At 43.5% G+C, this 15,233-nt stretch overlaps 1 protein-coding gene across 1 annotated transcript in view; it reads right to left on the bottom strand.

Moving 5' to 3' along the window:
• Nucleotides 1–758: 758 nt before the first annotated feature.
• SMAD3 (SMAD family member 3) overlaps nucleotides 759–15,233 on the bottom strand; it is a 75,342-nt gene continuing 60,867 nt past the window's right edge. Inside the window, exons 6-9 of the mRNA XM_082488642.1 lie at nucleotides 9,500–9,712; nucleotides 7,963–8,100; nucleotides 5,494–5,638; nucleotides 759–2,061 (exon numbers count right to left, since the gene is read on the bottom strand). Coding sequence (XP_082344768.1) covers nucleotides 1,938–2,061; nucleotides 5,494–5,638; nucleotides 7,963–8,100; nucleotides 9,500–9,712 — 620 coding nt within the window. The 3' untranslated portion in view covers nucleotides 759–1,937. The remainder of the gene's footprint in view (nucleotides 2,062–5,493; nucleotides 5,639–7,962; nucleotides 8,101–9,499; nucleotides 9,713–15,233) is intronic.

Here is a 15,233-nt window from a genome sequence, read left to right as displayed (position 1 = left end):
TGTTTCTGGAAGAAAACTCTCCTCTAAAGCATCTCTTCATTTGCCTGATAAAACAAATGCCAGTGATGAGCCTGTGTGGTCCCCAAACAAGGGGCACCTCCTACCCTGTCCTGCTGATGCCTCAGGTCCCAAAGTGTTGTTTTTTTGCAAACCAAGTGGGGGGGCTGATAAACGGAGCGGTCTCAAAGGAACGAGCACATCGAAAAGCCCCTCTCTATGGACAGGCAGGTACGTGGCAGTTCCTGCCAAGTGTCAGAAATGACACCACCAGTCAGTACCCCACTACGGGACCAGGGCGCTCCGAAGCTGCAAACCGCAACCTGGCACGCAGGAAACCTTCTGCCAAACTCAGCGGGGCCGCTCGCATTCCCCTCTGGAAGCACGAAAGTTTGCAGGACTAAAGCCTTAACACAAAACCACTGTAAAGTCCATCCGAGTTTGTCCTTCCCAAAGCCAGATCTGGCTTGCGTGTCTGTCTTTCATATATTAAAAAAAAAAATAATTTCCATAGGAAACTGATTATCATTTTCTCCCCCCTCCTTCTAATATTTTGGCACAAATGCATGTGATACTTAAAGCAGATACAAAGAAATAGATAACTGGATAGCACTGACAAAGTTATGAGACTTATTTGGCAAATTTGAACCATACAAACAAGTGCTAAGGTATATTTCCAGTTGTGGAAGTTGTTTGCCATGACAGTTGCTGCAGGGAAAAAAAATATTCAACAGTCTGGAGCATGTATATTTAAAATGAACATTTTATAATACAAGTAAATACACATTCACCCCATTTCTCCAGGCAAAACCACATCTCAGAGCATTTTAATCAGCTGAAGTAAGTTTTAAACAGAGGGGGTTTGTGTCTGAGATGCCTGGTTCATGCGCAGTCGCATGTGACAGCATGGGATAACCTAAACTGCATGTTCTGAAAATGGCAGCAAGGGCCCGGTCACTTCCGTCACTAGAGCAGACCTGGACACAGAATTCACTAAGCCCCTATGGGTTCTGAAGTGGCCGATATCATCCAACGTACTGAGAAAACAGAATACAAACTTTCTGTAGTTAATGCAAATAGACTGTACAATAACGAAGGCTTAACACATCGAGGCAGTGTTTCCCACATGACACATGTCTGCCTGTGGGCAGCTCAGGACAAAAAGCGCTGCAGCAATATCAAAAGGAACCTTAAGTTTGGCCTTTTGCTTCATGTCAATCCAGTCTGAGACCATCAGGGTACCAGCTGCATCCTGCAGGGGTGAAGCAAGCCTCTGCCTCCTTCATGGTAGTCCAGCGTGGGAAATTCATTCCTTTTGGGATTATTACTGGGGGAATTAGTTCTTGTGTGTGCTTTAAATGCTTCTTTTGCCCCCTGCTGCCGCAAACCCAGGGAGGACAGATGTGGATCAGGTGGATGGTGACAGCAATGCATGAGCAAGAGTCATCCCAAAGTCGCACGGCATCTGGCTTTTCAGAGATGCTGCATGACACCAGCCTGGGGTTCTGTGAGGCAAATAGAAAGTTTTCTCCAAGCCGTCGGTGGCTCCTGCGTGCTCACAACAGCAGGGAGCGAGCGGGCAGACAGGCGTGACGGCGGCTGGAGGCAGAGCACTGGCTTATCTCCGCTGAAACAAAGTCCAGTTTTTTCTCATGATAAACTTCAGCTTCAAATTCTAACTGCAATGGCCCATAGCGTTGTAACCAAAGTGCTAACAGTTTCAGTGGAAGTGGCTTAAATGGGTACTTAAGTTTTTTAAAAAACAAAACAAAACAAAACAAAGAAAGCCCACTTTTTCTTTTCTTTTCAGCGTATTTTTCTTCTCATCACTTCAATAACTGGAAATTTGTTTACTCTGCACTATGCATTTTCCTAAGGGTTAAGCCAATTCCATCTTCCAGAGTCTTTGTTCCCCCCACCCACCCCTAGAAGATGTTTCCTTAGGAGACACTGGAACAACGGATACTTGGGGAGCCCATTTGTGTCAGGACCTTGTCTAGCCACTGCAAAGGACCATTAAGATGCAGTTCAATCCAGCAGGGAGTACTGGTCACAGTCTGCCGCCTACAAGAAAGAAGGGGTTGGAGGGGAGAGAAGAAGAAAAAAGAACATAAATGTGACTTAGAAAACTTTACAAATGTGAAAAGGTTTTACAGCTACTGAAGCATTCTTTCCTGCTTAGACAATAGTCTTGCACGTGGGGCCAAAGGAACGTTTCTCTCCTCCATAACACACTTGGCCTATGCTGCCAACTTCTTTTAAAAACCCTATCATTTCTCTTTACATTTCTTATGATCCCAAAGGAGCAACTCACTATGTAAACTATTTACTACTCAGATTCCTGAAAACAGGCAGCATCTGATTCCCTGAAGAGAAAGTGTTTATCTAAGCAAAATTCCTCAGATTTTTTTGCAGACCTTGCCTCTCCTAATTAGATAACAACATAAGCAGTTTACCAAATATGTTAAATTTCTCTATGTGTAAGACAAGGATATTTTCTTTTTACCATATCTTTAGGTTTTAGCAGACTCTGGAAGCGATGGCGAGAGCTCACCACTCAGCCATTCATTTAGACTCCCTGCTACAGCCCCGCGGAGCCCTCTCCCTTGTGCGGCCAGAGCTGCCGCTGAGCATCCTTTTTGTGCTGCTTGGGAGGACGCACTGGAGGTGTGAACTCTACACTGCATGTGCTGTGTATGGGGCACTCCACAGATCTGCATTTGATCAGCTGCCTCCAAAGAAGTAGAAATGCTGCAGAGTGTAAAAAGTTGCAAAACCTATCAGAAATGCAGAAACATGGTATTAAAACACGTTTTAATACTCAATACTCAAAACAGTCAAGAGTTGGCGGCTGGGGCCAGAGGGGATGCCTTGCTGGGTCAGCACACACCATGCTTTTATTTTCCCCCTCCACAAAGTACCTTCTCCCTCTCCTATCTGCCCCTCAGTTATTCTCCCTGAGGCCAGACCCCATGGAGCGTCTCCAGACAGTGAAGCAGGAGGAGATGGGGAGGAAAGGAAGGGAAGGTAGACCAAGGCACAGGGAAGGGACTCTTCCTCCTCTGCCGAGGGACGACCTAAGTTGTATTCCAGGCAGAGAGGCAGGGACAGCTGCTGTGGAGGAGGAGGATTACCAAGAGAGAGAAATAGCCTGGAAACAGCCTTGTTTTACACCCTCCTTTCCCACAGAAGCTGTCCTTGGAATCTGTTTGTGGGAGGGAGAAGCCAAAGTCTGCGGCGCCCAGGGAGAAACTGCTGCTGAAAAGGGGACCTTCTGCTCTGTGGGGCTGCCCTGCGCTGCCACAGCCACCCGTGGTGCCCCTTCATGGCAGGGTAGAGGCTCCGGGGTACGACTCTGCGAGTATTTGGCCAAGGGCTGTAACTCATTGTGTTGATGAATCTGTATCCCTCATCCTTTGAACTGAAAATGGAAGCAGGTCCCTGAAGGCACCCCACCCCGTCCCAGCTCATGGCAGGCCAGGCCATGCCCCAGGAGTGGGCGTACGGGCAGGGCTTGTCCTGTACCGCAACTCAATGGTAAGGGTTTTGCATTGAAGGGTGTCTCCTGAGCTGTTTGGGCAGGAGGACTGCAGGGACAGGGAAGGCAGTGCACCTCTCCCGCTGTCAGCTTCAGTGAAGCATACAAACCTCTCGGGTCCCAGGAAAAACCCATCTCCCTTAACACAGAGCATTCCCCTTTGCTGCCTGAAACCAGCCTGACACTGAGCAGTCCAACAACTGTCCCAGGAACACTGTAGAGAAACCCACTACCCACGGGGCTGCCGCACTTCTGCTATCTGCAAATGTGTCACGGCAAACTTCATTCTGCCTTCCCACCTAGACAACCAACAAGTTGGCTCCAGCCTTTCAGAAAGGCAAACCCTCAAAGCTCTCCGTGACTTCAGCTTGCTCCACCAGGCTGACAGAGGAGAACCTTTGTATCGCAGACTGCTTATGCAATCGGCTTCTCCCCCCTTCCCTCCACCAAACCCCTGGCACACAAGAGCACTAAACACCCCACCAGTTAGACTGCTCACAAGGCTAAGCAGCCGAACTAGAAATCACTGGAACAGTGCTCTGGATGCAGCTCCCACAGTAACGTTTTCATATATGAATCAGTTCAACAAATAAACGTGCTCTGACAAAGGCAATCAGACGTAGTATTTTGTGGCAAGGAAATGAAGGAGCAAGAGAGCAGCTTGGCACGGTCAGCGTGAGCGTAGGGTTTCACTGACTACAATACTCTAATGAGATAGTTCACTTTCCGTAAGTCATGCTCATCTGGATTTCATTACGAGCCGTGGCGGCAAGCCAGGGCTGAAATGCTCTGGCCCGGGCGCAGCACAATTTCAAAACAAAATGGACTCCAGACATCTGGAGAAATGAAGAAAGTGGGAGAATAACGTGCAGGGCTCAGGCTCCAGCTGATACTATGGCATCTCCCCCGTCTGCTGCAGGCAGCTGTGCAAGGGGAGCACCGGCAGGCAGCCCCGCTGCGCCTGGAGGCAGGGACTGCACCCAGATTTTCAACTAAGGCCACAGATTTAAAGGGTACACAGTCAGGGAAGTGTTTCAAGATCACATTTGGCTTAAATCCTTGCCAGCTTTTTCTCTCATAAAACTACATTAATTTTCCAACGAATGTCGTCTCCCCTACTTGTACTATTAAAACATTGATTTCACTCCCTTTGCTACTTAGGGACGTTTGCTTGCTAATACAGCGGAGCAACAGCAACACAAGCTATGGGGTGCTCCATCCCTCACGCTGTCTCCACTGTCCCTGTGTTGTCAGAATAACCACATCATCAATCCCAAACATCAGACCCTACTGCATCTCCTGTTTTATCTTTAATATTCACTGGGAAAAACAGCAACCCTGTTTCTCCCACTGCCTTGGGTCACATTTAAGCAATTGTCCTATGACAAGCACTAAGGAAAGGACGAGGAGATTTAACTATAATTTTGCAGCAACTCTAACAGTTCTTCCAAATACAAATTTTCAAGCCAATCTGTTTTTATTTTAATCCCATTAGTCCCTGATAAAAGAAGCATCAAACCCAACCTGTATCTATTAGGAAGCACTCACGTTGATCCCATCCTGATAACAGTGCAGTCATAAGACACTCAAACTACCAAATCTACATCTAATTTTAAGAAAAAAAGAAGTAATAGTTCCTACACAGGCCATCTGGATTTGTCTACTGTGTTTCAGGTAAAGCTTTTGGTTCCTACAACAATGTGACCAAATACACATGGTCTTCCAGGTATATCACATGATGTATGTTTTACACTAATAGGACGGGAAAAACAATAGACGAGATCAACACATTCTAAACACCTACAACCTACCTGCATTACTGAAGAGACACTGTGCTAATCCCCCCCATCTTAAAAGCCAAGTAAAGAAGCTTTGCAGACCGCTATCCTAGGCTGTGAAGTACAGGAGCGGCAATGGCAAGCTCAAGCACACAGCAAAGTTTCATTCAAAGGCCTGACCTGTATTCTGCTCCCCATCCCTTGACAAAGCTCATCCGAATCGTGCACATTCTGGTCAGCTGATAGACAGCTTCGAAGCCCTGATTTACAGACTGAGCCAAGAGAGCGGCGAATTCCTGGTTGTTAAAAATCTTCAAGTTACATCCTGTGAAAAAAGAACATGACAAGAACAAGGCATTAGCTTAACTAGATTAAGAAATCCACTTCTTTGAGGACGGAAAGAAACTCAGTGCTGTTTTCCTATATCCTCAGACCACAAGATACTCTACACAGATCTTTTAAACACAGCATTGCAGAAAAAGGAATCAAGGTTGCCACACTTCCACAGCTCATACGCTGAAAAGGAAGAAAACCATGTTACAGGACAGAGAACGATGAATGCTAGTGCCCACACAGCAGATCAGACTTGGGATCCTCATGTGGGACCTCCTTCTATCTCCTTTACAATCACTTCCCTCATATTGTAATTTAAAAACCTAACTACGGCCATAACACTTAACGGCAATTGCTGTGGGGCCTGAAAGAAAGGAATGCATAGGCTAAAAATAGGAACTCATCGGTGTTGGATTTACATGGTGTCCATCAGAAGAAGTAATGGAGAAGTTCTGAAATGAAACCGCTCTGGCAAGCCAGAAACCAGTTATCAGGGTTAAAAAGGCTGGTAGCATCATTGCTTTTGCTATAATCCTCTCTTAAATTTAACTATCATGTGCCAAAGAATTTTCCTTTAAAACTGGAGTTTTTTCCCAATGTTTAGTCCCAGCTAAAAGACTGAGAACAACTTATGCAACTGTTTTCAGGTGATAAAGGTGAAATATAACAACATCTTTCGTAGCTTAAATAAATAAATAAATACACAACTCTTTAAAAAAGTGTTGCTACACTTGCTTTCTCCCAGATAACCATAAACAAGTTAAACCCTGAAACTTGGCACGCAACTAATGCTCATTTGGGATTACATATGGGCCAAGTCTGAAAAACAACCATTTGGACTGTGATGAATTGTACTTTTCTAAAATCACTTCTGAGCTGACTCTCTTGGGCTGGACTCATACTGTCATCTGTTTTGGGTCGAACTGCATATAGCAAAGCGTAACCGCATGCAACAGCTCAGCAGCTGCGGAAACAACTACCTATTTTTGTGACACAGCCCAAGAGCCGTGGATCTTGCAGAGAGTTTGAAGGGGAGCCGTGTCAGGCATACTGCAGTCTAAGGAGGGAAAATAAGGAGGGTGAAAGCGTCAGGGCCAGGCTGAGCACAGAGAAAGAGCTATGGCAAGGAAAGAAAAAACTTGATCAAGCTGTTCAGACTTCTGGACTGGATGGGAAGAGGTCTCTCCACGACTGTGCTTGGGAGGAGTGGGTACGACTTGATCTTGTCAACAAGGGAATGAAGAAACTGCTTCAAACCCAGCAAAGACTTGAAGATGAGTCTGAGAAGGCGGCCAAAGGCTGTGGCAAAAGCGTGGAGAGCTGCAGTCCAAAAAAATGTGCCTTAGATCAATCTACAGCGGAAATGTGGGTTGTTTATGTCTTCAGATGTTGACTCCAGCCGGGGTGGACTCTTGTGATGTGGCTAGAGAATTAAGTCATGTTTGCTACACTGGCAGCTGCTTCCTAAGCATCTGAGAAATGAAATCGGTTAAGATGGACCAGAGCATGCAGGGTACGGATCTCTTCTCAGAACAAAGACAATCTTTATTCAAATATTTCTAAACAAAAACAAGTTTGTCCTTTAAATACATATACTTTTAACTGTGAAAAATTAGCTTTTGTAAACCTAGCTAAATTCCCTTTCAAATGGCATCCTCTCATCATAGCTCTTTTGCATGTATCTAACAAAAAAGTATTTTCTTCCTAGATAAATGCAATAAATTTTCTTGTAATCGTTCAGCATACTTTAGACATATGCTTGCTGTAACCAGAACAACAAGGTGCCTGCAAATCCGATTTCCCTAGAATAAAACTAATTCACAAGGGGGAGAAGGGGGGAAGTTTTATTACAGAACAGAAAAAAGTAACAGTTTAAATCCATTATGGGAGATTTTAAATTAAGAAAAACTTCTCACATTATATTCTTTTACTTAAAGGTACAAACAAAATTATAAACATGACTAATCAGATAATTACAACACAATAACGCACTGATAAAACACTGCACTGAGCAAGTGGCAGATTCTGCTCTTATTCTGCTTAGATACCGAAGTACTGTTTCTTCCTACTTGGATGAACGTAGCGCAAACAATTGTTGGAGCACACATAGTAGCCTCCTTTATCCTTCATCCTATAAAAAATGCCCTGCTCAAGTTGTCAAGTTCCTTATAACAGGGTTCAAGTTTCTGATTATTGTCAAGAACGGACGTCAGCAAATCCATGCCTACCTTGACCAAGAGCTCGCTTTCCATAGCCAGTCCCCGTTTGCAAAAGATGAAGCCCGTGCAGGCTCACAGACACGGCACACTTCCTTACCTGGTGGAATCTTGCAAACTGTTGCTGGGTGCCAGCCGTAGCGTTGGTTGCAGTTGGGAGACTGGACAAAAATGGCACTGTCACTAAGGCACTCGGCAAACACCTCTCCGCCAATGTAGTAGAGTCTTACTCCTCTTCCTAGGAAACACATGGCACAGTTTTGGTTTAACTTAGAACAATCACCTGCAAAATCTGCAAGAAGAGCTGGTAGAGATGTAGACAACCTCTGCGTGAGACAGCTCTCAAAAAGCAGCTAAACCATGAATGATGGAAAATGAAAACCACATCTTTTGCTCCACTGGGTACTCCCATTAGGGAGCAGTAAATTTGCTCTGTGAGCGAGTTAAGCTGAGGAAGGCAGGAGGACCAATTTATAAAGCCAGAATTGCACTCCCCGGCCCCGCTGTCAATCACAGCCCTGGACTGCATGAATTTACCACCTCACAGCCTGCTTACTCCAAACATACACATCGCTGATATTTTCCATATGAATGCTCTATGAGTTAACATATGGATTTCAACCTTTTCTGAAAGTCATCGCAGCTGGATACAACTGTTTGTTTATTTACTTAGTGATTTGGAATTAAATGATACAATGTTTTCAAACCATTGCCTTTTGCTTGAGATTACATTGTATACAAGGACAAACATACATTTCACATAGGAGTTTACACAAACTATTAAAATCTCAGTTAATAAAGAAACAAATTTCAGGAATACATCTTTGTTGCTCAAATAAACATTTGCTGTGGTCTTACATTCCTATTTGTATATCTTGCTTTCACTCTTCCATAGAGCATAAGGCATAAGCCTGTTGAATTTAAAGACTGGTTTCTGAATCTTGGTGGGGTTTTTGGGGTTGGGGTATTTTTGGTGCTAGAAATCATATAGTAAGGAAAGATCCTCCCGTGTGAAGTTTACTGCTCAGGAAAGGGTATGAACGGGAGCAAAATAGGACAAAAAGCAGGTTCATTTTTCACGGAATTTTCAGAGTTGGAAGGGACCTCTAGAGATCATCTAGTCCAACCCCCTGCAAAAGCAGGATTGCCTAGAGCACTAGCACCTTCTATCTTTTTGATAGAAGTCAGCAGAAAAGGCAACAACGCACAAGCAGTTTTGCCTTTTATTAAAATTGCATAGATTTGGGATATTCTATTTAGCACAAGTTTAACTGAAAACAAATTGACTTATACCTTGCAGCATAAGCAGGAAAAGTGGAAACTGAGATTAAAATCAAGGAACTAAGTTTAATTTATAGAATAACAGTTAGAAAACAAAATAGTGCAGGAGGGAAAAGGAATACACAAGATTCTCACTAATATCGATCCAAATACAGAAGAGCGCATGTAAAAGTTTAAATCCTGTGTCTATTACATGCAGCAATTTTAGTGTTCCTAAACCAACATGGATGTTCAAACATTGTAGTGTCCTAAAACTGACCAAGCTGCATGCCGATTAGCTAAATAAAAAGCTTTACATGCAGGTCTCCACCTTCCACCTTGAAAGACATGAGCTAAACCAAAGAAATAGAAATTACCAATGTGTCGTCTTGTGAGTTCCACTGCTGCATTTCTGTTCACATTAGACAGTAAACCAAGGCAGAAGCGTTCAGAATTAGATGGGTCAGTGAAACCATCCACAGTCATAGAGGGCTGAGAGGCATGGAAAGTCTCTCCCACTCGTTGGTTGAGTTCATAGTAGGATATCGAGCACCAGAAAGCTGGCTCGCAGTAGGTAACAGGCTGCAGATCTGCACAAAATAAAAACCAAAATGAATCACAGGCTCTCAGGAGGGGAAGGGGAGGATGAAATAAAGCGACTGATTTGAAATATTGTTCTACTTCATTCCTTGGGCTCACTTTAACCACCAAACTTTAATTACTTGACAGATTTTAATGAACCGTATCTAGAAAGTTACATCACCCCTGAAGCTTCTCGCACGTGGAACATTCACAAATAGTCAAAGGTATTAGTCACCTAGCAAGTGGGGTGTCACTGAACTATCTTCATATCTGGAGAAAATTTTATAAAAACAAACTTGGCTTTACTATGAAATGTGGGATCACTTTTAGGTGGCCAGTACCGTAAAAAGAGAAAAGGAGAGAAAAGGAAAAAACAGAAAACCTTAGAAAGAGAAGACCACAAACATGCTTTCAATAACACAGGTCTCCAGAACCCTAATGCTGTGCACTTACACCAAGTAGCAAGCAAGTCCAACTTTTGTCCTTACTGACTCCACGTACTAAGTCCAACTGACTCTAGCACTGATGAAACCAGTAGTCTGCAATATACACCAAATTGTACGTATTACTGGCATCAAAGTGATTTAAAAATTAGATACGTTCTTCCAGTGCACTTGATCTCAAATTTTCAAAAGAAAATTAATTTTCCCCAATAGATGATGGCACATCTCTTTTATTAGGGTTATCACGGAATCACGGAATTTCAGAGTTGGAAGGGACCTCTAGAGATCATCCAGCCCCACTCCCCTGCTAAAGCAGGATTGCCCAGAGCACATTACTCAGGACTGCATCCAGGCGGGTCTTGAAAACCTCCAGAGAAGAGGACTCTGCCACCTCCCTGGGCAGCCTGTTCCAGTGTTGTCACCCTCACCATAAAGAAGTTTTTCCGTGTATTTGAAGGGAACTTCCTATGTTCTAACTTGTGCCCATTGCCCCTCGTCCTGTCACTGGGAACCACTGAAAAGAGCCTGGCTCCATCCTCCTTCAACCCACCCTTTAGATGCTTGTAAGCATTAATAAGGTCTCCCCTCAGCCTTCTCTTCTCCAGGCTAAAGAGTCCCAGCGCTTCCAGCCTTTCCTCATAAGGGAGATGCTCCAATCCCTTAATCATCTTAGTTGCCCTTCGCTCGACTCGCTCCAGCAGTTCCCTGTCCCTCTGGAAGTGGGGAGCCCAAAACTGGACACAGTATTTCCGCAGAGTAGAGGGGGAGAATGACCTCCTTCGACCTACTGGCCACACTCTTCCCTATGCTTGACTATGCTATGTTATGGCTTGACTCAGCCTGTGGACTGAAGTGAAAGGACTGAAGTTCCTGAGCAGACTGAGGCTGAGGCAGTCTCAGGAAGACAATCCTTCATACACATGAAAGGTGGGACATTCAACCAGCACTGAATGATTTAGCTGCTCCCACTGAAGCCAATGAGATTTCAGTAGAGGAAGGCTTAAGTCAAATATTCTTGGAAATACTGCACTAGATGGTGCCCAGTCCTGCTGCAAGCCAAGAATCTGCTGAGCAGAGGAAGTGGAAAGCAGACTAAGCTAATTGATAAGTGCTCCGCTCCCTACATTCGGTACAAGAAATAAAAGCAAGAGAAGAATTCCCTCCAGTCCTCCCCCCGATTTATCACTTCATCCCCATTCAAACAGTGCTTAAAAGCAGACCAGAACAGCTTCCCATCTGGTCGAAGAGTTAACATCAAGCAACTTTTTCCACAGGCTTTCCCATCTGTTGCTCCTGCAAGGCTTAAGCGAATCTGAAGCTTAAGAGATCAGCTCAAAAAAAAAAAAAAAATAATCAAAGACAGGTTTTTACCATCCCAGCCTCCTCTCACGCTGAAGAGAGCGTCTCTGCAGAGGTTTGAGACTCATTTCTTATCTGGTACCTGCTGTTATTCTCTAACCTTTACAAACAGGTTGTAGCAGCCTGGCTTCAGCCAAAAGACATGCTGGTTTCCTCTCCATTACTGTGGTGCACGAGTTCCCAAAGTAGCTAACAATCAGAAAAACCCTTTGGTTTCTGCTTTCTTACAAGCTTTGCTGACAGCAAATAAGGAAATGAATAAAAGTACATCTGGAGAACTCTGTAATCCTTAGCAAGTCCATGTCCATCAAAGTCCATGAATTTTGGAGCTTATACCCATTCCCAGTTTCTTTCAGTGTCTTTTCTTTCCTTAATCATATCATTCAAAAGAAAAATGCTCTACTACAAGCAAAGTCCGATGTTCGTGCTCTCCTCCACACATTACACCCACAAAAGAAAAGGCATATCTTCGTCTTACAGAAAAGGACACAATGCTCAAAGCGAAAGCAAACAGAAGTAGCTCAATAGAACTGGGGTTGCTACATCGGTTTAAGAGCTCTGGTAAGCATACCTGCCGTTTCGTCACATTTTAAACAATTCTGTAGCTTAAGGCAAGCCCCTCTCATGATATGCCAAGGTGATGCTGAACACATCCAGGTGTCACATGAGCTTACTGTCTCTGCCTTTTTCTCTTGCGTGATATATTTGGTGGTCCCACTGGAAACTGCCACATCAGGCATACTTCTCCAATACCAGCCCCATTTCATCAGTTAGCAGTTGTGGCCTGCAGCAGCGATTTGTCCACATCGTAACTGGCTCTGGGCTTCACATGACTCCAATGCAATTTGTATAGAGGTACAGCAAATACCAGCACTAATCAGAGTCCCTTAAGGTGTGTCCACCCACTTAAGAAAACAGATTGTGTTCCACATGACTATGCTCTTATTCCACAGCAAGCGCCTTTCTAATTGAAAGGCTGCTCAGCTCCAGAAAAATCAAATCAACTTTAAGTAATGTCCTCAGATTGGTACTATTCAAGTTATAAAAACACTGAAGCCTGTATTGCTCTCTATGGTTTTGTGGTCCTTTCCTTCAGAAGCCCCCTCCGCTTGGTTGTGACTCAAGGGAACTGTGGATTCCCCACTGAAGGCTGTACGGAAATTTTATTTTCAGCTTATTTGCAACTTGAGGAAAGACATATAGCAACAAATCCTATTTTGAAGAAAAACCTGTCTCTAAACAATGCAACCAAGCTTTTAATGCTGCTGCTTTCTCCTGTGATTTGTGGTCTTAGGCTTCAGCTTAAGCTGTCATGGGGTGGGCAAGTTACCTCTTGAGTCAGAGCTGTCCTTAATATGAATTTTCAGTGTACGTACTTACCGTTTGGGGGAACGTAAGAGAATGTAGCTCTGCTAAATCAAAAGAATCCTGAAGGGGGTACACAATCAACTAAAACATGATGCATTAAACCCAAGCAAAGCCTTGCCTGAATCATCTCCATACAAGTTCAACTGTGACTCCCTACATCATTGCTTTCACTGAGTATTGGAATGCTACCCATATTGCATCTTCCGTACAAGATGAAAGTACTATCTGTTCAGCTGCGGAGGAAAAAAAAATCTGCCAGCTGCTTTGCACACTCTACAACGTGTGCTCTAAGCATACGAGCGGTTGTTATCCTCGTTTCAGTTAATGCGTTTGATACACAATGTATATCAGAAGTTACCGATATACGTTATCCAACTGTGTTAGTTGCAGCCACATTAACTCTTAACTCTCTCCTCAAAAATGTAAAGATAAATAGGCGGGCGCACCTCCTTCCCCTCTGTACTTTGAGAAGGGACGTCTTTTCACTGCTTTGGGAAATCGTGTTTCAAACCAGAGAGCAACAGCAGCTGATGTTACTGATGGGCTTGACCACAGGGTATGTGCTCATTTCACTTACAGCTTTTGCGTCAAGGGTTTTGTGGAGCAAACACTGACAATGGATTTCCTGTACACCAAGGGATTGCCTCACTCCAAACCAACAATACACACGCAACCTCAGGGCTGGCCCTCGGCCAGCGTAAACTCCCTGACTTCATTCCGAATGTCCACATAACGCTGGCAACTCTCCTTTCATTTTGGTTGTTTTTTCTGTATTTTCTCCAGTTCATATTTCAGTCATACAGAAGAGATCATTGGATATCTGTAACTTCCATATAAAGCTTATGTTTGACAACTGAAAATTTGACAACTGAAAGTTTGGACCAAAACTAGAATGCTACCAAATCAAATGCACAAGCTGAAAGGAGAAAAAAAAAAATCCCAATTATGTTACCTTGCAACACTTTCGTGCCTGTGAATGGAAAGATGAAACTCCCTAAATTTCTTCAATCCCAAATTCCACTCTTACAGCTTTATGCTGAAATACATACATTGCACCTCAAACAAACCTTGCTTCTATTGTCCTACTTGGTTTGCCTCATGCTAGTTTATTGCCTTTGCAATTCTCTGAAATACAGCCATGGGATTTAAGTCCAAAGTTCAGCTTACACAAAGTAAACCGTCTTAAAAGTTTTAGGTAGTTCTGGTCAAATAAACGGACATCAATACTGTGGCATTATTTTCCTGATGGCAAAACTGCGAAACCCCACCACATTCTGCTGCTGAGAGCTGGCTGATAGTTTTCCTCATTGCACACTGTTGTGTTTTTTAAATGTCTACTTTATTTTCTTAAACATACAGAGAAAGTCTGATTAAACTTCTGCAGATTGAAGTACGGCCCTATACGCTGGAGTGCTCTACTTATCCACAGAATAATATAGCACAGCAAAAGCAGGAGCACTGCAGGTCAGCAGCCACCAACTAACTTACAACTGGAGAAAGAACCTGCAACGCTGAGAGAAAGTTCTGCTCTCACAGCCTGTGCAACCTCTCGCGGAGCTGCAGAGACCACCAGGCTGAAGGTCTGATGGGCTGCTGGTGTTTTCACCTACACTGCTATAAGCAGCTCCTCACTTTACACATGCCATCTACACGGCACAGATTATGACAATTTTGTCATTTGACAGTTTTACAAGTTGCCAAGCTACATGCAATTTCATTTATCATTATGCAGCTTCCACACATGCAAAAATTTACAATAAAGTTTCTAAGAGACAAGAAGTTCTTAATTTGTGGAAGCTCTTGCCTAAGAGCAATAAATATTTGGTTTGCAAAACTTAAAGGTATCTTTTAATGCTGGTAAGTTAAATGCTTTTCTGATGTCTGCTCCTTGGACTACAAAGAGATTCCTTGTGGTTAACCAGCTTCACCTGCTCCTACTTAGTTTTTGTCACCAGACAGTACATTAGACATCTGACAGGCCCATCAACTAAGCAGCATCTGTTAATAACCAGTGTCTGTGTTAGAAAGGATATGCATTGGGGCCTCTTTCCTAGAAACTCTTTTCTTCCTTATGTAAGGCAGACGCCACAGTCAACTTGCCAGGATGGTTTTGTTATATGTCATTGGCTTTTTATTTTTAGGTTGAAAAAAAATGCTAGAAATTCTCATCAACTCCAAAGCAGCACACTGGAGCATAACAGAATCAAATAAAAAAAAAAACAAAGAAGGAAATAAATATAAGTCAGCCATGTATTCTCTTCTTAGGCTTTAACAGTTAAAGCAAACAAAAGTTTAGTGGCACTGTGGCAATATATTCCATGCTTTAAAAAAGAAAAAAAAAATAATAGAAGAGACAAGA

The sequence above is a fragment of the Vanellus vanellus genome (genome assembly GCF_965231255.1).
Source record: "Vanellus vanellus genome assembly, chromosome: 11".
Taxonomy (NCBI): domain Eukaryota; kingdom Metazoa; phylum Chordata; class Aves; order Charadriiformes; family Charadriidae; genus Vanellus; species Vanellus vanellus.
The sequence above is the reverse complement of the archived record's forward strand: the minus strand, read 5'-3'. Positions and strand labels throughout refer to the sequence as shown.